The sequence below is a fragment of the Aegilops tauschii genome, chromosome 4 (genome assembly GCF_002575655.3).
Source record: "Aegilops tauschii subsp. strangulata cultivar AL8/78 chromosome 4, Aet v6.0, whole genome shotgun sequence".
In the NCBI taxonomy this organism is placed as follows: Eukaryota; Viridiplantae; Streptophyta; class Magnoliopsida; order Poales; family Poaceae; genus Aegilops; species Aegilops tauschii.
In genome coordinates, this window is record NC_053038.3 from 471,343,192 (window position 1) to 471,367,750 (window position 24,559).

The window sequence follows — 24,559 nt, forward strand, 5'->3', positions numbered from 1 at the left end:
TCTCACAGATCATACAAATGAGGAATAATTTCCCGGATTATCGTATAAAGTCTATTCGAATGGACAACGCCGGAGAATTTACTTCAAAGGCGTTCGATGATTATTGCATGGCAATGGGAATCAAAGTTGAGCACTCGGTACCACATGTTCATACACAAAATGGACTTGCCGAGGCATTGATTAAAAGAATTAAATTCATTGCCCGACCGCTCCTTCAGGGTTGTAATTTACCAACTACATGTTGGGGCCACGCGGTGTTACACGCGGCTAATCTCATAAATTTTCGACCGTCGGCCTACAACATCCACTCTCCTGTTCAACTTGCGCAAGGGTCGGCACCAAAAATTTCCCACCTTCGTAGGTTCGGTTGCCAGGTATATGTACCAATACCACCCCCTCAGCGATCGGCGATGGGCCCGCTCCGTAAGTCGGGGATATACGTTGGTTATGAGACTGTGTCCATAATCAGGTATCTGGACCCCATGACAGGTGACTGTCACACGGCTCGTTTTGCTGATTGCATTTTTGACGAGGATCTTTTCCCGACTTTAGGGGGAGAGAATCAACCCCTTGATGCTAAAAGACGAGAAATCACGTGGCAAGCCACGGGGATCCACGCTCATGACCCGCGCACTGCTGAGACTGAGAGAGAAGTCCAAAAGATAATAGATTTGCAGTCTTTAGCAAATCAACTGCCCGACCACTTTAGTGACTTAAAGACTGTGACAAAATCGCATGTGCACGCGCGCAATGCACCGGAAAGGGTTGAAATTGTTGGGAATCGTAGCATAATTTTAAAATTTTCCTACGCTCACCAAGATGCATCTATGGAGTATACTAGCAACGAGGGGAAAGGAGTGCATCTACATACCCTTGTAGATCGCGAGCGGAAGCGTTCCAATGAACGTGGATGACGGAGTCGTACTCGCCGTGATCCAAATCACCGATGACCGAGTGCCGAACGGACGGCACCTCCGCGTTCAACACACGTACGGTGCAGCGACGTCTCCTCCTTCTTGATCCAGCAAGGGGGAAGGAGAGGTTGATGGAGATCCAGCAGCACGACGGCGTTGTGGTGGATGTAGCGGGTCTCGGCAGGGCTTTGCCAAGCTTCTGCGAGAGAGAGAGAGGTGTTGCAGGGGAGGAGGGAGGCGCCCAAGGCTGTAGGTTGCTACCCTCCCCCCCTTTATATAGGCCCCCTTGGGAGGGGGGCCGGCCAAAACCCATCTAGGGTTGGGGGGGCGGCGGCCAAGGAGTGGAAAGGGGTGCCTTGCCCCCCAAGGCAAGGGGGAAGCTCCCCCCTAGGGTTCCCAACCCTAGGCGCATGGGGGGAGGCCCAAGGGGGGCGCCCCAGCCCACTAAGGGCTGGTTCCCTTCCACTTTCAGCCCACGGGGCCCTCCGGGATAGGTGGCCCCACCCGGTGGACCCCCGGGACCCTTTCGGTGGTCCCGATACAGTACCGGTAACCCCAAAAACTTTCCCGGTGGCCGAAACTTGACTTCCTATATATAATTATTCACCTCCGGACCATTTCGGAACCTCTCGTGACGTCCGGGATCTCATCCGGGACTTCGAACAACTTTCGGGTTTCCGCATACATATATCTCTACAACCCTAGCGTCACCGAACCTTAAGTGTGTAGACCCTACGGGTTCGGGAGACATGCAGACATGACCGAGACGCCTCTCCGGTCAATAACCAACAGCGGGATCTGGATACCCATGTTGGCTCCCACATGTTCCACGATGATCTCATCGGATGAACCACGGTGTCGAGGATTCAATCAATCCCGTATACAATTCCCTTTGTCAATCGGTATGTTACTTGCCCGAGATTCGATCGTCGGTATCCCAATACCTTGTTCAATCTCGTTACCGGCAAGTCTCTTTACTCGGCACAGTCCTAGTCAGCTTGACGTGAGACAAGCGGTTATGCAACCCAGACATTCTGAGTATGTGCTCACTAACAGAACTATTCTCCTCCATTTTACAGCTGAAGAACTTGTCGGAGACATCATATCTCTCGACCCGGGCATGAGCTTGAAAAACCAATTTCAGCTCCTCGAACATCTCATATGCTCCATGTTTCTCAAAACGCTTTTGGAGACCCGGTTCTAAGCTGTAAAGCATGCCGCACTGAACGAGGGAGTAATCATCAGCACGCTGCTGCCAAGCGTTCATAACGTCTTGGTTCTCTGGGATTGGTGCATCACCTAGCGGTGCTTCTAAGACATAATCTTTCTTGGCTACTATGAGGATGATCCTCAGGTTCCGGACCCAGTCCGTATAGTTGCTGCCATCATCTTTCAGCTTGGTTTTCTCTAGGAACGCGTTGAAATTGAGGACAACGTTGGCCATTTGATCTACAATACATAGTGTAAAGATTTTAGACTAAGTTCATGATAATTAAGTTCATCTAATCAAATTATTTAATGAACTCCCACTCAGATAGACATCCCTCTCGTCATCTAAGTGAAACATGATCCGAGTTTAACTAGGCCGTGTCCGATCATCACGTGAGACGGACTAGTCAAGATCGGTGAACATCTCCATGTTGATCGTATCTTCTATACGACTCATGCTCGACCTTTCGGTCCTCCGTGTTCCGAGGCCATGTCTGTACATGCTAGGCTCGTCAAGTCAACCTAAGTGTATTGCGTGTGTTCCGAGGCCATGTCTGTACATGCTAGGCTCGTCAACACCCGTTGTATTCGAACGTTAGAATCTATCACACCCGATCATCACGTGGTGCTTCGAAACAACGAACCTTCGCAACGGTGCACAGTTAGGGTGAACACTTTCTTGAAATTATTATAAGGGATCATCTTACTTACTACCGTCGTTCTAAGCAAATAAGATGCAAAAACATGATAAACATCACATGCAATCAAATAGTGACATGATATGGCCAATATCATTATGCTCCTTTGATCTCCATCTTCGGGGCACCATGATCATCTTCGTCACCGGCATGACACCATGATCTCCATCATCATGATCTTCATCATTGTGTCTTCATGAAGTCGTCACGCCAACGATTACTTCTACTTCTATGGCTAACGCGTTTAGCAACAAAGTAAAGTAATTTACATGGCGTTATTCAATGACACGCAGGTCATGCAAAATAATAAAGACAACTCCTATGGCTCATGCCGGTTGTCATACTCATCGACATGCAAGTCGTGATTCCTATTACAAGAATATGATCAATCTCATACATCACATATATCATTCATCACATCTTCTGGCCATATCATATCACATATATCACTTGCTGCAAAAACAAGTTAGACGTCCTCTAATTGTTGCTGCAAGTTTTTACGTGGTTTGTAGGTTTCTAGCAAGAACGTTTCTTACCTACGTATGACCACAACGTGATTTGCCAATTTCTATTTACCCTTCATAAGGACCCTTTTCATCGAATCCGTTCCGACTAAAGTAGGAGAGACAGACACCCGCTAGCCACCTTATGCAACTAGTGCATGTCAGTCGGTGGAACCTGTCTCACGTAAGCGTACGTGTAAGGTCGGTCCGGGCCGCTTCATCCTACAATGCCGCCGAAACAAGAAAAGACTAGTAGCGGCAAGAAAAATTGGCAAACTCAACGCCCACAACTTCTTTGTGTTCTACTCGTGCATAGTAACTACACATAGGCCTGGCTCATGATGCCACTGTTGGGAATCGTAGCATAATTTTAAAATTTTCCTACGCTCACCAAGATGCATCTATGGAGTATACTAGCAACGAGGGGAAAGGAGTGCATCTACATACCCTTGTAGATCGCGAGCGGAAGCGTTCCAATGAACGTGGATGACGGAGTCATACTCGCCGTGATCCAAATCACCGATGACCGAGTGCCGAACGGACGGCACCTCCGCGTTCAACACACGTACGGTGCAGCGACGTCTCCTCCTTCTTGATCCAGCAAGGGGGGAGGAGAGGTTGATGGAGATCCAGAAGCACGACGGCATGGTGGTGGATGTAGCGGGTCTCGGCAGGCCTTTGCCAAGCTTCTGCGAGAGAGAGAGAGAGAGGTGTTGCAGGGGAGGAGGGAGGCGCCCAAGGTTGTAGGTTGCTACCCTCCCTCCCCCCCTTTATATAGGCCCCCTTGGGAGGGGGGCCGGCCAAAACCCATCTAGGGTTGGGGGGGGGGGGCGGCGGCCAAGGAGTGGAAAGGGGTGCCTTGCCCCCCAAGGCAAGGGGGAAGCTCCCCCCTAGGGTTCCCAACCCTAGGCGCATGGGGGGAGGCCCAAGGGGGGCGCCCCAGCCCACTAAGGGCTGGTTCCCTTCCACTTTCAGCCCATGGGGCCCTCCGGGATAGGTGGCCCCACCCGGTGGACCCCCGGGACCCTTCCGGTGGTCCCGGTACAGTACCGGTAACCCCCGAAACTTTCCCGGTGGCCGAAACTTGACTTCCTATATATAATTCTTCACCTCCGGACCATTCCGGAACCTCTCGTGACGTCCGGGATCTCATCCGGGACTCCGAACAACTTTCGGGTTTCCGCATACATATATCTCTACAACCCTAGCGTCACCGAACCTTAAGTGTGTAGACCCTACGGGTTCGGGAGACATGCAGACATGACCGAGACGCCTCTCCGGTCAATAACCAACAGCGGGATCTGGATACCCATGTTGGCTCCCACATGTTCCACGATGATCTCATCGGATGAACCACGGTGTCGAGGATTCAATCAATCCCGTATACAATTCCCTTTGTCAATCGGTATGTTACTTGCCCGAGATTCGATCGTCGGTATCCCAATACCTTGTTCAATCTCGTTACCGGCAAGTCTCTTTACTCGTACCGTAATGCATGATCCCGTGACTAACGCCTTAGTCACATTGAGCTCATTATGATGATGCATTACCGAGTGGGCCCAGAGATACCTCTCCGTCACACGGAGTGACAAATCCCAGTCTCGATCCGTGCCAACCCAACAGACACTTTCGAAGATACCCGTAGTGCACCTTTATAGTCACCCAGTTACGTTGTGACGTTTGGCACACCCAAAGCACTCCTACGGTATCCGGGAGTTGCACGATCTCATGGTCTAAGGAAAAGATACTTGACATTGGAAAAGCTCTAGCAAACGAAACTACACGATCTTTTATGCTATGCTTAGGATTGGGTCTTGTCCATCACATCATTCTCCTAATGATGTGACCCCGTTATCAATGACATCCAATGTCCACAGTCAGGAAACCATGACTATCTGTTGATCAACGAGCTAGTCAACTAGAGGCTTACTAGGGACACGTTGTGGTCTATGTATTCACACATGTATTACGATTTCCGGACAATACAATTATAGCATGAATAATAGACTATTATCATGAATAAAGAAATATAATAATAACCATTTATTATTGCCTCTAGGGCATATTTCCAACAGAAATACCGAAGAAAAATGATGGCATGCCCGCTCCCGTCCAAAGGCCTAAAAGGACGAGAAATCCGGCTTCTCAAATCCCAAGTACTCGGGGACGCCCGACGAAAAAGGATAAGAGAGATTTATCACAGCCTGTCGCCAAAGTACCCCAAATTGAAACGGGGAGCCAGTCGAGACCTGGCACAAGTACGGAAAATTCAGTGCACGAAATTCCGGACTTAAACTTTCCCATAGGGGAAACACCCAGCGGAGATGTGAGCGCACACATCGGCGCGGGAAATCTAAAGGACCTTGCTCCCATAATGGGAAATTTGGTAGAGCAAGTGTTTGCGCCGCATGCGCTCCATGACGAAATGGCCATAAATTATTTATACGGGGGAGTCCCTGAACCGAGCAACGGTGATTGTCGACATCAACTTTGCTACGAAAATTGCCTCAATCATAGATCTTGACCCTGAGCCTAACACGCTCGTTGATTGCAAGAAAAGGTCGGATTGGAAAGATTGGCAGCAGACAATTACTGCCGAATTATTATCTCTCAACAAAAGGAAGGTGTTCGGACCAGTTTGTCGAACTCCTCCCCACATTCGCCCTGTTGGCCATAGGTGGGTTTTTGTTCGAAAGAGAGATGAAAATAATAAGGTAGTACGGTACAAAGCAAGGCTCGTTGCTCAAGGGTTCACGCAACGACCAGGTGTCGATTTTGAGGAGACTTATTCCCCAGTCATGGATGGAGTTACCTTTAGATACTTGATCTCGATGGCAGTAAACATGGGCTTGAAAATGAAACTAATGGATGTTGTCACTGCTTACCTATATGGTAACTTGGATTCGAACATATACATGAAGGTTCCAGAAGGTATCCCTGTTCCGAATCATGATAGAGCAAATAGGGGTCTATACAGTGTTCAACTTCAAAAGGCACTGTACGGACTCAGACAGTCTGGTAGAATGTGGTACAATCGCTTAAGTGATTTCCTTCATGAGAAGGGCTACACGAGCAATAAAGATTGCCCATGTGTTTTTATACGGCGATCCCAAGATGGATTCTGTATAATGTCGGTGTACGTGGACGATTTAAACATAATCGGTACGCTTGAGGATATTGAGGAAGCGAGTTCCTACCTGATGTCGGAATTCGAGATGAAGGATTTGGGTAAAACCAAGTTTGTCTAGGTCTGCAACTTGAACATTCCCCTGATGGGATTCTAGTGCACCAGTCGGCCTACACCCAGAAGGTGTTGGAAAGATTTGGATTTGATAAGGCATATCCTTCTAAGACCCCGATGGTCGGAAGATCTTTACAGCCAGACAAGGACCCGTTCAGGCCAAAGAAAGAGGGGGAGGAAACTCTGGGACCAGAGGTTCCTTACCTGAGTGCAGTTGGAGCACTCATGTACCTCGCAAATTGTACACGGCCAGACATTGCGTTCGCCGTTAGTTTGCTTGCTCGGTACAGTTCTGAACCTACCAAGAGGCATTGGAAAGGTGTCAAGGACGTCTTCCGTTACCTGCAAGGGACCAAAGATCTTGGTCTGTTTTATAAAAGAAATCAAGACCTATCTATTATAGGTTATGCCGATGCTGGGTACCTATCGGACCCGCATGATTGCAAATCGCAGACTGGATATGTTTTCCTTTGTGGTGGAACTGCGTTTTCCTGGAAATCGTCCAAGCAAACACTTGTGTCGACTTCCACGAACCACTCGGAAATCATGGCACTATTCGAAGCGTCAAAAGAGTGTGTATCACTTCGGCGGATGATCGGCCACATTCAGCAGACATGTGGGCTGAACACCGTACAAACCCCTACCATTATCTATGAAGATAATGCTGCTTGTGTTGCACAAGTCCAGATGGGTTATGCGAAGAGTAACCTCACAAAGCATATTAGTCCCAAGTTCTTCTATGCACATGAGTTGCAACAGTTGAACGAGGTGAGAGTTTTGCATACTAAGTCCTGTGACAATCTTGCTGATATGTTCACTAAATCATTACCGGCATCAACCTTAGAGAGGTGTGTGCGTGGAATCGGTATGATGAGACTTAGAGAGATGCAAGGTTCAGGGGGAGAAAACTTCACAAGCTCGTCGCTAAAATCTCAATCCTGATGATCGAGTACTCAACTTGATGGTTGAGTGGATTGTACTCTTTTTCCCTTGAGTGAGTTTTCCTGATGTTTCTCACACGAGGTTTTTGACGAGGCAATTCGTGCAATACAACAATGTATACTGTGTGCTCTTTCTCCATATTTTTTTCCCACTGGGTTTTTTGGAGTTTTGAGGCATGGATATACGGATAATTACCCAAGGGAGAGTGTTGGGAAACCGGGGCCACCAGGGGTGGCGGCGGCCTCGTGCGTATCGCACGGGCTAGCCCCTCCCGTTTCCCCACTTTACGTTAAGTGGGTACTTATCCCTTGACCCTTTACCCCCTATATAAAGCAACGAGGAGTCATCATTGTAATCCCTGATTAATAAAGCTGGGCTGTTGGATTCGGAGACAGCGACGGTCGGCCCTGCCCTGCGCCTGGCTTGCTTACCTGTTGGTTGTTCTCTTGTTCTATGTGCACGATCGAGCGCACGCCTCTCCACACTGTAAGTCTGCTCCTCTTGTTTTACATGAATGAAGGAGGAGAGATATTCACCGACAAGTGATTACGAGGCTTGTTTGCTTCTGAATGTGCACAGCACAAGGGTCCAAAGTTACGGTGTTCAGACAGACAGCCCAATACACTGAACATTTTCTCCTTGGGCGGCGGAACCGAATACATACATACATACATTCAACTGACGTGGCCGCAGCTCGGCCTGGGAGCAACTAATTCGTGCGGTCCCAATGCGAAAAGGCAGGCAGGGTGTGCTGGGACGTCACGCTCTGCCCCCCCCCCCCCCCCCCCCCCCTCCCCCGCGCCAGGCCCAAGGAAACCGTCGTCCGTCCATCGGAGCGACGGACGGATCGCGCGGTCGAGAGCCGGGCCGGGGGCCGGCAGCCTTCGCTTTCCTTTCCGGTCGGCCGGCGAGCACACAACGCCGCGGCAGGCGCATCAGAGGCGCAGATCGCGCTCCTCCTTGTGCACGCGCGCGCGCAGCGCAGCACAGCTGCGCTCGGCTCGACACTGCCTTCTGCCTGCCCGGCACCTTCCGCTGCATGCACGGGTACGCTCCGGCCATGCGCAGATCGTGTCGTGTCGTCTCGTCTCGTCTGCCTCTCTTCTTTAGCCGATCTTCTGCTGCTCGTGATCCCGGCGGGGCAGCACCGTCCGTGCACCTGCGGCGTGGTGATTGCGGGCGTGTGTGCGCGCGTCGGCGTCGCTGGCGGGCGGGCGGGCGGGAGATTATTGGTGGAAAAGGGATTGGAAAGTTTGGAGGAATGGAAGGCGCGCACATGCACGGGCCGGGGTTAGCTTGACAGAATTTTTTTAAGTGTCCCTGTCGCCAGATGAGCGAGTCGATCCGGTAATCATATACTGCATGCAGTGTTGATCGCTTTTGTTTAGTTTAGGGCTCCTCTCTTTCGAGGCCCTGGCTAGGGTGGGTGGTCCATGGCCGTGGGAGGTCGGTCGGTTTGTCGTTGCTCTGCTCGGTTGTTGTAATATTTTTTGTGTTGGTTATTAAATCCAAGGCTAGCCAAAACCAACTCCATGCTTCGAATTTGGAGTAACATGTATGGAGAGGGTGCGAATTTGGACAGAGATTCACATTGATGAGCGGGCGATTTTTCCCCTCCCCCCTTCCCCCACCTACCTCCCTCCCCACCGCCATTGCTGCGCCGTCCCCGAGCCTATCCACCTCCCCTCCCGCCACTGGACTGGATGACTGCACCTCGCCGCCGGGGTGCTCAGATCCGTCGCCTTCAGTCGACGTCGCGGGTGGCGGAGCCGTTGCGGCTTCCGTCTCCTCCAGTCGATGCGAACTCACCGGAGGCGTACCAGGAGATGGAGCGGGTGGTGCGGGAGCGATTCCCGGATCGCTCGATGTGGTCGGAGATCTTCGAGAGCATCCTTCAGCACACCAGGTTCGACGAATACGCGAGATTCACCGGCGACGATGGCGCATCGGATGTGGAGTTCCTCTTCTGGGCTATCCAGGAGGCGGGCTCTCCAGATCCAGTGCAGGCCGAGCGGTGGCATGAATTCAGATCCAATCCTCCTCGCTTCATCATCGCAAGGCCGCGCATGGATGCAACCTCAAGGATTCCCCCTGGGGTGCTGCCACCCAGGGTCCTCCCTCCTCGTCGGCCTTAGCGACCGTCGATGGTGCTGGTCACGGCCTGCACGATGGAGGTCTACACGCTGGAGGCCACCACACCAAGGGCAGCAGACACGACATCGAGCCTCCGCCATGGCCTGGCGACCAAGGTATGATTTCGGGGGTCATCTCTGTTAATTCTCTGAGATACTTGCGCGACTTTCGTGCACGCCGCAAATTTGGTACGGCTAAAATGCTTGATTATGTAGATGTTCATAATACCATTGTGCCTCATTCGGGGGCTTCCCTTTCTGTTGACAGTTTAACGGTGAGTAATCGAGAGAAAGAGGAATTGAGGGTTCTCCCTCTTGGTGATTTGGTATCAAAAAATGATGTTATGGATGTTAGCAAGTTTAAGTCAGGTGTGGGCGATGACAGAAGTTCTGCTTTATCAAGTCTGAATTCGAAATCAGGGGAAAAGTTTGGAGCATGTGCTTCAGGAAAAAGTGTTCAAAAGCAGAGAAGCCCCTTTCCTGCTCCGAAGGTCTGCGAGCCATCCATTCGTGGATGTGTGGTGAGGCGGAAAGCGAAATCTGGTAATGCGCTTTCTCAGTCCAGCCATGACCTAGAGTATATAGAGGAGCACTATGGCCAGTTGTGGTCGATTCCTTCCCCTCCCCGCCGCCACAGTAACCCTAACCCTTTATTCTCAAAACCTTTCCCCACTATATTCTAGGTGCGGAAGGATTTGCTTGCTGCTGGGAGTTTTACCAGGGCTGACTGTCATCCTGCTGTGGTTCGATCTTTTGATCCTCCTCCCAAACCGATCTGCTTGCCTTGCGAGGGAATTGGTCCGGGTTCCAGATCGTTTGCAGAAGTTGTTAAGGAAGGTGTAGTGATGGCTGATAGGCGCCCGTCTGGATCAAGCTCTGGGGCTGCCTCCCAGCAGGGAGGTGGCCAGCGCGTTCCGGCTCCTGTGCAACGTCGCCAAGGTGTTACCAATTCTGGTAAAGATCATGTCCCTGTGCAGAAAGCTAAGTCGACTGCCTCTACTGCTTCTTCTTCTCAAATCCCTGCTCCAGTGGTTGAATCTGAGGTAGAACAGGTGCTGGATCCAAGATATAAAGATATGATTTGTTATAATTGTGGGGGTCCTGGCCATTATGTGGGAAACTGTGTGAAGACAAAGGCTTGTTTTATTTGCCAGCAGAATCATAATGTTAACAATTGTGCTGCCTGGGCTAAAATTCAACCTTCAGCTACCTTTTTTGGAAGTGGAGCTAGTGGTCTTGGTTTTTACCATGTGGAGGTTCCTGCTGTTGCTGAAACCAAGTGGTTGAATTATCAGAACTGTGCTGTAGTTAACATCATCAAAGGAGAGGTGCAGAAGACTGAGCTTTGTGGCTTGCTGTCTGCTGTCTTTTGCAAGAATAGACAATGGCCATGGCAAGTGAGAGAACTGTCAAGCAAGACTTTCCTAGTCAGGTTCCCACCCTGGAAAAGTGCTGAGGATCTTATTGAATTCCCAGCCTTTGATCTGCCTAAAGATGGTGTAAATGTGAATGTGACTGAATGGAAGGGAGCATGTGATCCATTTGGAGAACTTGTTGAAGCCTGGGTATTGATTGAGGGCATACCACCTAAATGGTGTACCTGGAAGGTGTTCTGTCAAATTGCTTCTATGTTGGTGTGCTCACTGATGTAGACTGGAATGGAATGTTCAGAACCTTTTTTGAGAATGTGAGGGTCAAAATTGCTTGCAGAGATCCAACCAAAATTCCTTTTGAAAGGTTGATAGAGATGAAGAAAAAGTCGTTTCTTATTGGTTTTACTGTGGAAGGGTTTGAACAATCTGGTGGCCTAGATTCTGTGGTTAATGATGAAGAGGGTGATGATGAAGAGATTGATGAAGATAATGAGAATAATCAGGAGGGCAAAACTGATGGTGCTCAGGATGACATTCTGTCCAATGATGAAAATGCTATACATGATTTGGATAAAGCTAACTTGAGCTCAAAAGGGACTTCTGGTGCTGGTAGCCACAAGAAAACTTCTGAGGTTACTGATTACCAGGTTAGCTGGTCAGACACTGAACATGAAAACTTCATCATGGAATGTGCTGTAGCAAAAGCTAATTCTGAAGGAGGAAAAGAGCTTGATGACTTAACCAAAGGAACATGTGAGGGTGAAGCTTGTGCTTCAACTGTTGTGCTAAACAGAAAAATGTAGTTTCAACTTACCCAGTTGGATTGGGTGATGGACTTGTTGTAAGTGAGAATATTGTTTCTTATGAAGCTATGGATCCTCATACTACCCCCAAGATAAAAAATCCTTTGGATAATGGGGCTGACTGTGATTGTGATGGTAACCTGGCTGGAGGTGATAGTGTAGCTTACTGCAACATGATACTGAGATCAATTGATTGTTTTGATTCTGAAGAAGAGAAGAATGCTGAGGAGGATATGGGTACCTTACCTATGGATGCTGTTGAATTGATCAAATCTTTTGGTTTGAAAAGATCTTTGCTGACTTCACTTGATGAGGTGCTGGAAGATGGGAAAAATAGACAGAATAAATCTAAATGGGGGCCTGTCTTGGCCCAGAAGCCACAAACCAGGGGACATGGCCATGTGAATATCATGCAGAAAGCCGCTGAGTACAAGAGGAAGAAGAACCTGGAAGTGCCTCACACATACGAAGGTAACTCATTTGCTGTTCTTGACCCTAATCTCCTTGCTGTTCATACTGAGAAAATTAATTTGAAGATGGGTAAGGATGTGTGCTCTAAACAAGTGATTATTGATGACTTAATTGAGGATGAAAAAAAATGTCTGCTGTTTGCTAACAACAACCCTGAAACTGTGTTGCCTTCTAATTTGGATGTTCATGAGGTAGATGTTGGGTTCACTCCAGTGGGGGCTACTCTCAAGCATCCAGTGGGCACTGCTGCTTGCTGTGAGAAGTCCCCAGCTGTTCTGACCAAGGTTAAACCTTGTGGCTTGTCACATCCTTTCAAAATAGCTTAGATATGATAGGTCTCATTTGGAACATTAGGGGGCCTGGACAACCAGGGAAAATTCAGTGCCTGTGTGATACTATTGCTAAAGCTAACCCAGATTTTATTGGGTTTCAAGAAGCTAAAAAAGAACTCATTTCTGAGGGTCTCCTCAGGGCTGTGGACAAACATAACCAGTTTACTTGGCACTTCTTACCTGCTTTGAACACTGCTGGGGGTATCCTAGTAGGTTTTAGAAATGATATGTTTGAGGTTATTGGCTTTACTAACAAAAAATTTGGTGTGGTTTCTACCATTAAGACAAAAAATGACAAGTTTGTGTGGCAGTTAGTTGTGGTCTATGGCTCTGCTTATCCTGAATTCAAGGTAGATTTTGTTGCTGAATTACATGATATCATGGAATCTGCCTCATACCCTGTTCTGGTGTGTGGTGACTTTAATCTTGTAAGACAACAATCTGATAAAAGTAGTGGCACTATTAATCCACATTTTGCCTTTCTCTTCAATGACTGGGTTAATAGATGGGCCCTATTGGAAATTTCCATTTCCAACAGATCTTTCACTTGGTCCAATAACCAGAACAATCCCATTTTTGCAGTTCTTGATAGGGTGTTCACTTCTGTGGACTGGGATATGCATTTTCCTTTATCCACTTTGATTGCCCTTCCAAGGGTGGGGAGTGACCACACCCCCCTAGTGCTAGACACCGGGGCTAGGAAAGTTAATTGCCCTAAGATGTTTAGATTTGAGAAGTGGTGGTTAGCTCAAGCTGGGTTCTCCCAACTTGTGCAAGATGTTTGGACTAAGAATGGTGATGCTAGTTCTTCTATTGAGAATTGGAGGTGCAAAACTAGAGCTCTTAGAAAGGTCATTAAGGGGTGGAGCATTAATATTGAGGCTGCCATGAAGAAAAAGAAAAAATCTCTCCATATGGAGTTCGATATCTTAGATGTGAAATCTGAGCAAAATCATCTTCCTCCAAATGAGTTTGAGAGAATGAATCTCATTAAGAAAAAATTGGATGATATCTGGAAAAGGAAGAGACTGCCTTCTGGCAGAGATCTAGAGACAGAAAAATCTTAGAGGGAGATCGTAATAATGCTTACTTTATGGCCCTTGCTAATCATAGACATAGGGAAAACCATTTGGATGAACTAAATGGCCCTGATGGTCCTGTTACAACTACTGATGCTTTGTTGGATGTTGCTACTAACTTCTATAAGAAGCTATTTTCTTATGAACAAAAACCTGACATTCATTTAGATGAGGATTTTTGGGATGAGTGTGATATGATCACAGAGGAGGAGAGAGAGATTTTGGAGAAACCCTTTTCTGAGGAGGAGATTAAAAAGGCAATTATGAGCTCTTATGCTGGAGGAGCCCCTGACCCTGATGGCCTGTCATTTATCTTTTATCAAACCTTTTGGGAATGAATTAAAAATGACTTTATGTGGTTAGTGAAAGACTTTGAAAATGGTAATTTGGATGTGTCCAGATTAAACTTTGCTATTATTACCTTGATCCCTAAGGTTAATAATGCTAAAGATATGATTTTTTTAGACCTATTAGCCTGGGGAATTGTTCTGTTAAGATTTTTTCTAAAGCTATGAACACTAGGGCTTCCCCTATTTGTGACAGAATTATCTCCCAAAATCAAACTGCTTTTATTAAAGGGAGATTCATTCTTGAAAGTGTAGTCATGGCTCATGAAGTGATTCATGAGATCCACAGATCTGGTTCTAGTTGCCTGGTATTAAAATTGGACTATGAAAAAGCCTATGATAAGGTGAATTGGGATTTCCTTGTGGAAATGTTGAGGTCTAGAGGTTTTGGTAAAAAATGGATAGGTTGGGTTTGTAGCTGTCTTCATCAGGGGACTTTTGCTGTGAAAATTAATGATACTATTGGTCCTCATTTTATGGGAGGGAAAGGGCTGAAACAAGGTGACCCTTCCTCTCCTCTCCTTTTTAACTTAGTGGCTGATGTTTTTTCTAAAATGTTGAAGAAAGCTACTAGCCATAATCTGATTAAAGGGCTTCTGCCTCATGTGGTGCCTGGTGGTGTGGTCAGTTTGCAATATGCTGATGACACACTGCTCTTTTTAGATGCCTCTGTTGATCATGCTAGACACTTAAAATGGATCCTGGCCTATTTTGAAAAGCTATCTGGTCTTTGTATCAACTTTCATAAAAGTGACCTGCATACCATCAATATTGATGAGGAGAATGCTAAAGAATTTGCTCAAATTTTCTGTTGTCAAATTGGGGAATTCCCTTTTAAATACCTTGGTGTTCCTTTACATTTCAAGAATCTCGGGAGAGAGGATATCCAACCAATTATTAATAGAATTATCAGGAATATTGCTGGGTGGTTGGGGAGAAACCTGTCTTACAAAGGGAAATTGATTTTACTTGCTTCCTGCATTGCTAGTATTCCTTCTTACTTAATGTCCATTATGAAATTCCCTAAGTGGGGAATTGATGCTATTACTTCTCAAATGTCCCACTTTTTCTGGGGTAATGTTGGTAACAATCATAAGTACCACTTGGCCAAATGGGGGCTGGTCTCTCAAAAGAAAGAGTGGGGTGGCTTGGGTGTTCCTAATCTTAGGGAGTTTAATATGTCCTTACTTGCTGCTTGGAGTAAATGATTCTTTGATGGTAGGGATAGTGACTGGAAGAAGTTGCTTAAGTATAAATATAATGTGGATAGACCAAATATACTTTGGTCCAGAACTGGGGTAGGCTCTCCCTTCTGGAAAAGCTTTACCTGGGGTTTTCTGCTGCTAAGACCTTTTATAGGTGGATCCCTGGGGATGGGAGAAAAATTTCCTTTTGGCATGACACCTGGGTGGGTGATTTTTCACTCAAGACTAGGTTTTGGGACCTCTTTGTAATCTGCCAGCAACAAGATGCCTCTGTGGCTCAGGTTTGGGATGGAGAGAATTTGAAGCTGACCTTTAGGAGATGTGTTAGTGAAGATACCTTGTGCTCTTGGAATGAGATGCTTAAGGTGGTTAAGGGTATCCGTTTATCCAACATGGCTGATAAGCCTGTGTGGACCTTGGAAAATAAAGGAGTATATTCAGTGAAATCTATGTATAAAGTGATTAATTGGGGGGGGGGGGGGGCGTGGTCTCTATCTCGAGAGATTTTATCTGGAGGATTAGAGTCCCTCCTAATATCCATGTGTTTCTTTGATTAATGGTGCATAACAAGAGTCTGACTAGGGACAATTTGGCTAAACGCCAACATGTGGAGGACCTGACATGTGTCTTCTGTAGTGAAGCTGAGAGTATCCATCATCTATTTTTTGATTGTGTGGTGGCTCGGCAAGTCTGGCTTGTGATTTCTAATTGCACTAAGATGCCTGTACCAGAATCGTTTGAATCTTTTATTCCTTTTTGGAAGAAGAAAAAATGCTATGATGCAATAAACCTGATCTCTGCTGCTACCTTATGGAGCTTATGGTTGTTTCGGAATGAAATTGTGTTTCAGGGAAGAAGATGGCGAAGTATCAAATGTGTATTGGGAATGGTGGGGAGGCATATCCATCAATGGAAGATCCTGTGCATGGACTCCCAAGCTGTGCTACTCCTCCAATGCTTGAAGCTGCTCGACCATCATCGCGGGGAGTTGCTTAGGATTGCCTGGCATGCCGATAGCCCTATAGGGGTTTCATAGCTTGTGCTTTGCCTTCCCTATAGGGGCCAGTTACTTAGTTCTCTTGTGGGCGTTTCAACAGACTTTTAGCTCCATCGTTTTGTAATAATTCTGCTGCGGCTACTTCTGGCTGGAGCCGAGAGCTGTATACAGTGTGCTTTGGTTGCCTTTGCTTTTTCAATAAAAAGTTGGGGCAGGGGGGCAACCCCTTTCATTTCAAAAAAAGGGTGGACAAGCCATGCATGCAGAGCCCTTCGTTTGATCTCATCCGTTTGGGACACGGAAAGTCTATCGGTAAAATTTCTAATTCTTTGGGTGGGTGCATGAACGCCATGCACATTTCCACAGGTTCCAACTATGATTGGGAGTGCATGATTGGAAGTGACAACTGAACTGACAGGGAAAATCCCAGCCTGCCAATGCAATCGAGTGATCTCTACACAAAAAGCAGGAGTAATTCCCATGGCCGAGTGCTTCCTTCAACAGAGTTGCGGAAAAGAGAGGACCAAACCGACGCAGTTATCTCTTTCTGAGCGCACCACGTCGCATCCCAGGAAACCGAATTTGCGACCAACTGTTCAAAGCAATTACTATAATCCCATGACAACGTAGGTGCGCGTGAGTTCCACCTCAGCCAAACGTTTTCCTCCTACCTTTCGCCGGAGGTCAATGCCCTGATCGAACTTGCCACGACTCCTGCGCTCCGTTTCCATCTCCTCCTACGCAGACACAACCGAGCCGAGGGATGGATCTTCTTCCTCTTCCACCAGCCTGGAAAAAAGCAAGCGCGCATTGCTAAACTACAGTAGCAAGCCACCTGAATTTATGTCATGTCTCCAGATACGACCATATGTAGATCAGATAGATTCCGGTGCGCGTCCACGTCCACCCCGGCGGCTAAATTTCATGTTTTGACCCTTTTGACAAAAAAATTTAGGATCTGACCCCGGTTTCAAAAAAATTCGGGATTTGACCCTTTGGTACCGCCAGGGGCTCTGGCGGTAGGGTTAGACAACCTATCGCCAAAGCACCTGGCGGTAGGGTGCCGACGGAGGGGGACAGCGGCCGTTTGACTGCGCTGACATGGATAAGTACCTACCGCCAGGGGGCCTGGCGGTAGGTCTAACCCTACCGCCAGATCCCCTGGCGGTAGGGTGTGGCAGGGTTTTGCCGTACAAACCTTCTGTAACGAAATGTGCAATGGACCTGGCGGTAGGTTCACCCTACCGCCATGGGGGCAGGCGGTAGGCTGTGTGACCCTACCGCCAGGTCCCCTGGCGGTAGGGTCCTGTATTTTTCCAGTGTAAAGCTTCTGTAACGAAAAAAGCAAGGGCCCTGGCGGTAGGTGTGCCCTACCGCCATGGGGGCTGGCGGTAGGGTGTCTGACCCTACCGCCAGGGGCCTTGGCGGTAGGGTCCTCTGTTTTGTTGTTTCTAGTTCATTTGGTTGCTTATTTTCGAATTCAATATGACAGCAATATCACAACAAGTTTTACAAATATGACAGCAATATCAGAGATTTTAAACAATTAAACTTGGGCATCACATAGATCAACATTAGATAACTTGTGCATATAACATTTCAAACGAACTTCAACGAAGTTCCACATAGTAGCAAACACATAGATCCACAAATAGCAAACACATAGTTCCACGTAGTTTCACAACCACTAGACAAGTTCAACCAAACAAAGTTCAACCAAACTAAAAGAGCCAAGTATCAAAGATCATAATCAGTTGCTCCTTCCCCTCTTGGAGGTACGGTCCTCGTTACTCTTTGAACGAGTCTCTACGGTCTTCTTCTTGGGCCGGCGAGGAACCGGTGTCTGGAAAGGGTCCGGACTCAGCAAATCCTTCTTCTTCGGATTCCTCTTCTTCGGCAGCTGAGATGCTTGAGATGTTTGAGTTGGTGGAGGTCCATAATCTTCATCGTACTCCTCCTCCTCGTTGCTCTCATCCTCCTCCTCCTCCTCTTCTTCATGTGTGGCCTCCTCCTCCTCATACTCTTCCTCCTCCTCCTCCTCCTCCTCCTCCCCAACCAACCTAGACGACGAGGGAGCATGGCTCGATGAGCCGATGAGGCCCTGTGTGGCTACAGGCTGATAAGCTTCAACTGACCCAGCTCCTGCACACCCAAGCAGACCCTGTCTGGAAACACGACCTCCGAGAGAATATACCACAGATAGGCCCTCGCGTACAACTCCACAGTCGCCTCATCTGCGCCTTGGGGGCATGTCTTCCGGTGCTCCGAGAGCCAGGTCAACGGCACACCGGATGTACGGTTACTCTTGGCACCGGGGCAGTCGCCGATGAGGGTGGTGACCCTCTCCTGCCAGTTGGTCCTCTCCACTCGACCGGTGAGTGCATGACCCTCGATCGGCATGGCAGTAATCATCCCCCAGTCCTCTAGGGTCACCGTCATCTCCCCGCATGGCAGATGGAAAGAATGGGTCTCGGGTCGCCACCGGTCAATCAGAGCTGTGAGAGCTGCGTGGACAAGCGTCGGCGGCTGATGCTTGAACTGCAACACGAAACCCAACAGACGGGCTTTCTTGAAGAACGGCACGTACCGCTCGTCGTAGTCCATATGCCCATGAACCCCGTGACCCCTCATGCGCAGTGGCTAGAGCATCTGTCAAACAGTGAACGCCAAAAGTTAGGAAATCATTTTCATCAATCCAAAAACTTTGATCAATATTTCATTCATATCACTTACCTCTCCGTTCTCTATGAAACGAGCACGATGACCCTTGTCGAATGCCCAGTCCAGCATGGAGTACCATTGGCCGATGTTGTCTGCAAGAGGTGGTCGCCTTAATAGAGTTTCATAAACAAAAGCACCATAAGCATAAGCATACATAAACAAACAATGAACTCAAATCATATCAAGATGCATCATATTAAAATAAAATTTTAAGCATATTCCTCCAACAACATCTACTACACATGATGGATCAAATCATATCAACATGCATCATATCAAAAAAAACCTCCAACATACATCATATCTTCATATTTTTAAATAAATTTTCCAAACAACATCTTCATATCATCATATCAACATGCATCATCAAACTAGGGTTCATCTTCACACTAGATCATATCATCATATCAACATGCATCATCAAACTAGGGTTCATCCTCATATCAACATTACATCATAATTTTTTTAACAAAAAAAATGAACTAGGGTTCATCTTCACACTAACATATGAACTATTGATTAGAGTTCATATCCAATACCACTAGTTACTAAAGAACTAAGAACTACAACTACAATCAATCTTAGGTGAAAAAAATCCAATCTAAGTTACAAAATATGAGGGATTTCAAGCAAATAATGCGTCGAATCGGAAGTAAGTTTGTAAAAAATAATTGGAGGGATTGGAGGAGCTTACGTTTCTCTCTTCGAGGCCATCTCGATCCGCAAAAACGATGAAGAATCGGTGAAGATCCGAGGGGGGAGTGGAGGAGATGAGAGATGGAGAGAGGGGCGACTTGGGGGAGAAAATGAGGAACTGGGGGGGGGGGGGGAGGGGGAGGGGTGGGGAGATGGGCAGGGGCGCGGGGGTTTCGGGGCAAATAACTGCCCGGACCCTACCGCCAGGGGCTCTGGCGGTAGGGTTAGACCGGCTACCGCCAGGTCCCCTGGCGGGAGGGTGCGACGGAGGGGGACGGCGGCCGTTTCCGCGTGCTGACGTGGATAAGTACCCTACCGCCAGGGGCCTTGGCGGTAGTTTGTCTAACCCTACCGCCAGAGCCCCTGGCGGTAGGAAAAAGGGTCAAATCCTGAAATTTTTTCAAACCAGGGTTCGATCCTGAAATTCTTTGTCAAAAGGTCAAAACACGAAATTTTGCCCACCCCGGCCGGAAGGATCGTTGGATATGTAGTGCCCTGCGCGGAATGGGTGCTTGCCTGCTTGGCCAAATAGCAGCAGGTATCTGCGGTAGTGCGGTGGGCGGCTAGAGAGAGATAGATAGGTGGTCGATTGATCCGTCTATCTGTTCTGCTCGCCACTTGCCAGTGGACACCCAGCTCTCTGCCATTTTCTTGCTCCAGCGATCAACGCCTCTTTTCTTATCCTGCATGCCCTGTTTGCGGATACGTCTGATCTCTACCTTCTCCATTATCTGACATGACCGTGATCACCCTGCGATGATTGTCATCGAGAATTATTTCCCCGGAACTTGGATCGTTCTTTGGTTGTCAAGTAAGTACTATTGAAAATGACTTGCTGGTGGTCTGGCAGTTTTCTGCGCGAGTCATTTTCAACCAACGTGCTACAGTGAAAGGGTAGAGCTTAGTAATCGATTGTTTCGTAAAAGTTTAGTGGCTACTGGCTAGTGAATTAACAAAGGTGTTGCTTCCGTGCTAATCTGAGCTTAGGAGCCACGCAGAGTAAAAGGTGGTCATGATTTGTCCGTGAGATCATCGGACATGGTCCCTGAACAGCTGAGCTGCAGACCATCAGACGGACAAGACAGTTTCAGTTAGCTGTAAAAGAACGTGATCAGCATAAATAAAAGACAAGTTTCAGGGACACAAGCAGCGTGAACGAGCGCGACAAAGTTAGTGCAGCCCCTCTGCCCCCAAGGGCTCATGTGGATTGCATGCATGTGCCGTGAATTTTGTGTGGGAAAGTGAATTTCTCACCAAGTATCATACGCATCTAGGCAGCATGTTGCGCTGTGCCTAAGTGAGTAGTGGCTGCTGCACACAGAGTCCGTGAAGTTAGTCACCCTGCCTCTCTGAACCCATGGCAGACATGACGCAGCACTTAACTGCATGCGCTGCAAATGGTTTCCGGCGGGAAACATATTCGAAGACAATTCGAACGGTCGCACACTGAATTTTAAGCCTGGAATTTCAATCATCGGTCGGCAACGACTGTAATATTCACCTGATTTGACATCATAGAATGAGCCGGCTGCTATCCTCTGCTGCGATATCTTGCAGAAAAACATTCAGTGCTCGCACATGCATGCTCAACATAATTAAGCTAGCAGGGTTCTGGACAGATTGGTTGCACAAGAAGCTATGCTGCAGTGTGAAGTTCAGTTCCCCCAGCTTGTTGCTACCTTGGTCCCATGTGATGGAGCCGAGAAGATAGATTCCTTCCATTCCATAAACTGCTTCGAGAGGAGAAGCGCGAGCAGGTACACGGTTTCGAGATCGGAGAAAGCGAAAAGATAAGGGGGCTAAAGGAGGACGAGAGAGACGGGCGTGGAGCAGACAAGAGGTACTCCATTGCGAAGGGAGGTGGATCGTGGCCATCAATGGCTACGCGACGGGCAGGGCTCGCTAGGGGTCGAGGCAGCCGGTGGTGATCCCGAGACCGGGGACACGGCGCATCATGAAAATGCCGGCAAAGCGAGCGCGCGGGGGCGACATGAGAAGCAGGCTCAAAAGAAGCGGCATGCGCCCCCTCTCAAATCCCTGTTGCACGCACAGGCACGGCGTGCCGCCATGGCATGGCGCCGTCGTCTCCCTCGATCCCCTTTTGCTTCTTTCGATCTCTTTCGGTTTGGCCTCCCTTTTTCCCTTTCTCTTTCTGCTTTTCGGGTGGATGCAGCCATGCCATGCCCCATGCATCGCCTGCGCCATGGCGACGCTCGAAACGTAACATGCCCGCTGGAATGGACCAGATGATACGACCGAGCACAGTCGGCTCCACCGGGATCAACCTTCCTGATCCGTCGTTCCTGGAAACCTCTAGCACGTTGCCGCTTTTTATCTTTTGATTTTGTTAATGCTGCCCACGAGCTGATGCTCTTGGAGCTTGGAGTAACTTTTCAGCAACTGGTATCATATCATGCCGGTGCTAATATGCTGAACTGGAAGTCTTCCTGTTCGCACCAAGGAAGAAGCGTGCTCATCTTTACAGATCGCCGCCAATGATCGCGGCATGCGTGCTGGTGTGTTCTCTTCCGTTCTCTTCTTGCTGTGCGCTGTGAGAATGTGAGCATCTCATGTGCCCAAAGGTTCGGATAGCGTACGAACTCCGAGAAACGAAAAGGAACCGAGGATGGATGCAACAGATCCAAGAAACCCAGAGCAGAGCAGCATAAAATTCGTTCGCATCAAAATGTGCGCGGATGGTTGGGTTTTCGTTTCGCTTTCGCTTTTCCTCCCTCCTTTGACGATTTGACGCAGGTGTGACTGGATGATCTTTGCTCCGGCCTACGTTGCAGTTCGAAGGCAGGGCCACCGTGGAGCGCATCTGACGAAGGCAACAGGCCCAGGTCCAGGCCGTCGTCCTAGACGCAGCTGCCCTGTCTTTCGGCTTTGACGTTCCGAAGGGGTTGGGTGCTCCTATTTAACACTTCAGGCGGCAAAATGCCCCTAAAACTTGCAGCAGGCGCTCGCTCGCTGCTAGTGGAATTTTTTGGTTTTGAAACTGACAGTGAAACAAAGCATTGTTCAACTATTAAATAAAAAGGTAGTAAATTGTTTTAACAGTTCCTGAAATAAAAAAAACTACTCAAGCATTCAAGTATTTGTGAATCAGCGACCATTAGTATAGATCGGAGGGAGTACTCAACTATTTAAAATAATTTTCATAAAAAAATTTAAAATTTACACCAATTTTAAAAGTATTTTGAATTTTAAAAATGTTCATTAATTTGAAAATATTCATGAATTCTAAATAACGTTCAAAAATTTAAAAAATATCCGCGAATCTGAAAATTTATTAGTGCATTGTAAAAAATGTTCACAAATAAAAAACAGAAACACTGCAAAAAATGATAGGAATATAAAATAAAAATAAGTTGGAATCTTCCAGAAACCACGTGGGAAGGCTCATAAAGTGCATCTAGTTGGTCCCATACATTGGGGGACATCGCTTCGTGAGGGTGTGTGTTTTAAACCAAATGGTTGCAAAATGCTTGATGGGTGCTCTTATTTACGCTTTAGACGGCAAAATGCCCTAAGTGAGCATTGGGCGCTTGGCGCTTGCTCGATGGCTGCTTGGCTTTGTTATGTTGTTAGCATTTTTCTTTTCTGTTTTCGAAAAACTTAGTGAAATAAAAAAAAAGAATTAAAAAAAGTTCATAAGTTTTTTGAAAGTTCACAAGTATATAAATATTCATTAATTTATAAATGTTTAGGAAATTTAGAAAATGTTCACAAATTTTAAAATATTTTGGAAGTCTAAATAATGTTTACAAATTTGTAAAAAAATAAAAAAAATAGAAAAAAGAGAAAGAAATACCGACAGGATCTTCTAAAACCTTCCCTAAATCATGTGGGAAGGTTCGTAACACAGTGCGTCTATTTCGCGTGGCCCATTAGTGAACAACATGTTCTGTGAGGATGTGTGTGTTCTACCAAATAAATTCATAAGTGCCTAGCAGTGGCGGTAATGAGGTTTTGATCAAGTCAGTCACACAGGCTATACCCACGTTCTTTATGTCATGTTTCCTCCTACCAAGATAACTTTGCCAACCATTGATACTATCCTCAAAAAGTTTTCATGGGGTGTAGGAATGGAGAAAGGAAGGCATCATGGGTGTCATGGGATGTCCTTACAATGCCAGAGTATATGGGTGGTTTAGGATTCCGTGACACACATCTTTTCAACGTTGCAATGCTTGCCAAACAAGCTTGGCGATTAACTAAGACACCGATTCCCTAAGATGAATCTCATTAACAAATTACAGTGTCATGCCTTGTGTGATTGTTTGGTCCTTGGATGATCGACAATGCGCCTTAGATTAATTCTTGCAGCCCACATGATTCCTGCAAAAAAAAGAGCATTCACATGAGCCTCGGTACGATATTGTGAACTACCCGATACAACTAACACAACCTTTAGCATTCACATGAGCACCAATACGATACTGTGAACAACCGGAAACAACTAACACTATTTATCTATTTCAAAATAAACAAATTCCACCACTTCTTCCTGAATTACTAACGAAGAAACTTTTATTAAATCCTAATATTGATGCTAAATTTTGACACATGTTTTCTCAATCTGTCTAGGCAGATTGCTTTGTTAGTTCACGAAGCTCTCGGACCGTCAACAAGTTGCCCACCCCACGATAGTTCCAACAAAGGCGGCCCCCCTAGTCTGCTCCATCCAACACCGAAGAAGACAAAATCGCAAACACTATATCGATATAGCGCTAGTGGGTGAGGTAAAAGACACCAGAAAGGTCCGACGACCCCATGTGGTTCGGCCAAGGCCCCTGGATTAGCCAAAATGAAGAACAACGTTGACGTCGGCTAAAGATAAGAGGAGAAGGGAATCGACACCGTTAGACAACGAGAGAAAGCTAAACCCCAGCG

The 24,559-nt window shown here is 47.3% G+C and overlaps 2 protein-coding genes across 2 annotated transcripts; both read left to right on the forward strand.

The window, feature by feature from the left end:
• Window positions 1-6,682: 6,682 nt before the first annotated feature.
• LOC123493722 (secreted RxLR effector protein 161-like) lies at window positions 6,683-8,135 on the forward strand. Its single transcript, XM_045227724.1, has 2 exons — window positions 6,683-7,333; window positions 8,028-8,135. Exons 1-2 carry the CDS (start codon window positions 6,683-6,685, stop codon window positions 8,133-8,135), a joined length of 759 nt encoding a protein of 252 aa, XP_045083659.1.
• Window positions 8,136-12,614: 4,479 nt separating this feature from the next.
• On the forward strand, window positions 12,615-13,685 carry LOC141021968 (uncharacterized). Its single transcript, XM_073497837.1, has one exon. The coding sequence runs from the start codon at window positions 12,615-12,617 to the stop codon at window positions 13,683-13,685; it is 1,071 nt and encodes a 356-aa protein (XP_073353938.1).
• Window positions 13,686-24,559: the final 10,874 nt, after the last annotated feature.